Genomic DNA, 1748 nt, shown 5'->3' with positions numbered 1-1748 from the left:
TAGCATCCTTATTTATAGTAGCCAGAAGTTGGAAAGAACCCAAATGTCCCTCAAGAGAGGAATGGATACAGAAAATGTGGTACATTTACACTACTCAGCTATTTAAAACAATGAATCCATGAAATTCTTAGGCAAATGGAAAGATGCGCCCTTTCTGAATCCTATTATTAGTTACTTTTTTCCCCAGAATTTTCTCCTCCTCTTCCTCCTCCTCCTCTTCCTCCTCCTTCTCCTCCTCCTCTTCCTCCTCTTCCTCCTTCTCCTCTTCCTCCTTTTTCTCCTCCTCATCCTGTTCCTCCTCTTCCTCCTCCTCCTCTTCCTCCTTTTCCTCCTCCTCCTCTTTCTCTTCTACTTCTCCCATACACTGCACACAATTACACTAGCTTCCCATTCCTCCCAGCTTCCTGCATAGACTGTTTCTTTGTGGGGGAGGCTGGGAGATATCACAGAAGCCTTCAATATCTCTCCTTCTCAGTTATGAGTCAGCAGTCATTGATATCACTGGAAAAAAAAGTTTTCTTGTCCATAACAGCTGGCAAGTCCACAGATTCTGAACTTCTACATGGTTTCTGGCAGCAGCATAAACCACAGACAACCACAGAGCTTCCAGCAGCATCATGGAACACAGACCTCATCATGAGCCTGAGTGGCAGCATGGACCATGAACCTCAATATGGCTTCTGGATGCAGCATGGATCACTAACATCAATCAACATCGCCTCTGGTGGCAGCACTGACCACAGGCATCAACATGGCCTCCTTCAGTACACACATCCTGATCACAGACAGCAACATGATCCCCAGTGGCTTCATGAACCATGGGGCATTACCACAGCCTGCAGTGGCTACACGGATCACGGATATCAACATGGCTTCTAGCAGCAGCAGCAGCAGCAGCAGCAACAGCAGCAGCAGCACAGAATATAGAGGTCTTTTGAGGAGCTTCATCCAGAAAATGAAGCATCTTTCATCTCAAATGTCTTCCTGAGGCTCAGAATCAGGGTGGCTGAGGTTCTGAGCAGCATATTCAAGGGCAAAGCCTGTGCAAGCTCCAGGTTGCTATACACCACCCCACCAGCCCAGATGACCTAAAGCAGAGTTATGAATCAGGAAAATAGTCTTGAGTCAATGGCCAGACTTTATCAAGATCCAAAAACGATCCTTTGAGGTCAACTTGACTGGACTTAGATTCTCTAGGAGCCACAACTCTGAGCGTAATTATGAGCCTGTTTTCAGAGAGGTTTGCCTGAGGAGGGAAGATCCAGCCTGAATGTGAGCAGCATGATGCTGTGAGATAGGGTCCTGAAGATCGGTCCTTCTCTTGCTCCTGTCCCACTCCCTCTCTTGCTCCTGCTCCTGATCCCTCTCTCCCTTTTTCTGCCACTCCCCCTCTGCTTCCTGACTACAAATGCGATGTGATCAGGTGTCTTGCACTCCTGCCTTCCTAATGTCTTTACTATGACGGACTGTGTACCCTTAAACTATGACTCAAAATACATTCTTTTTATTTTCAACATAATATTTTTATTGATTATTTGGGAGTTTCACATCATACACCCTTATCACATTCATTTACCAGTATTCTCAAGCATACTGCCCTCCTCCCTTGTGACCTCCCCACAGAAAAAGAAGAAAAGAAAAAAAGAGATATATATTGAGTCCAATTTATGTTGCCCAAATACTCACTGGATCATGGTCAAACTGCCAGGAGTCAGACCCTTAAAGAAAATGTAGTTCTTCCCCACCCC

General features: G+C 45.7%; 1 protein-coding gene across 1 annotated transcript in view; it reads right to left on the bottom strand.

The window, feature by feature from the left end:
* The window catches only part of Agbl1 (ATP/GTP binding protein like 1), a 780867-nt gene extending 779919 nt beyond the window's left edge, over positions 1-948 (bottom strand). The window contains exon 1 of the mRNA XM_021192763.1: positions 739-948. Within this exon, the coding sequence (XP_021048422.1) occupies positions 739-948 (210 nt within the window). The remainder of the gene's footprint in view (positions 1-738) is intronic.
* Positions 949-1748: the final 800 nt, after the last annotated feature.

Source organism: Mus pahari, chromosome 1 (assembly GCF_900095145.1).
Source record: "Mus pahari chromosome 1, PAHARI_EIJ_v1.1, whole genome shotgun sequence".
Classification (NCBI taxonomy): Eukaryota; Metazoa; Chordata; class Mammalia; order Rodentia; family Muridae; genus Mus; species Mus pahari.
The sequence above is the reverse complement of the archived record's forward strand: the minus strand, read 5'-3'. Positions and strand labels throughout refer to the sequence as shown.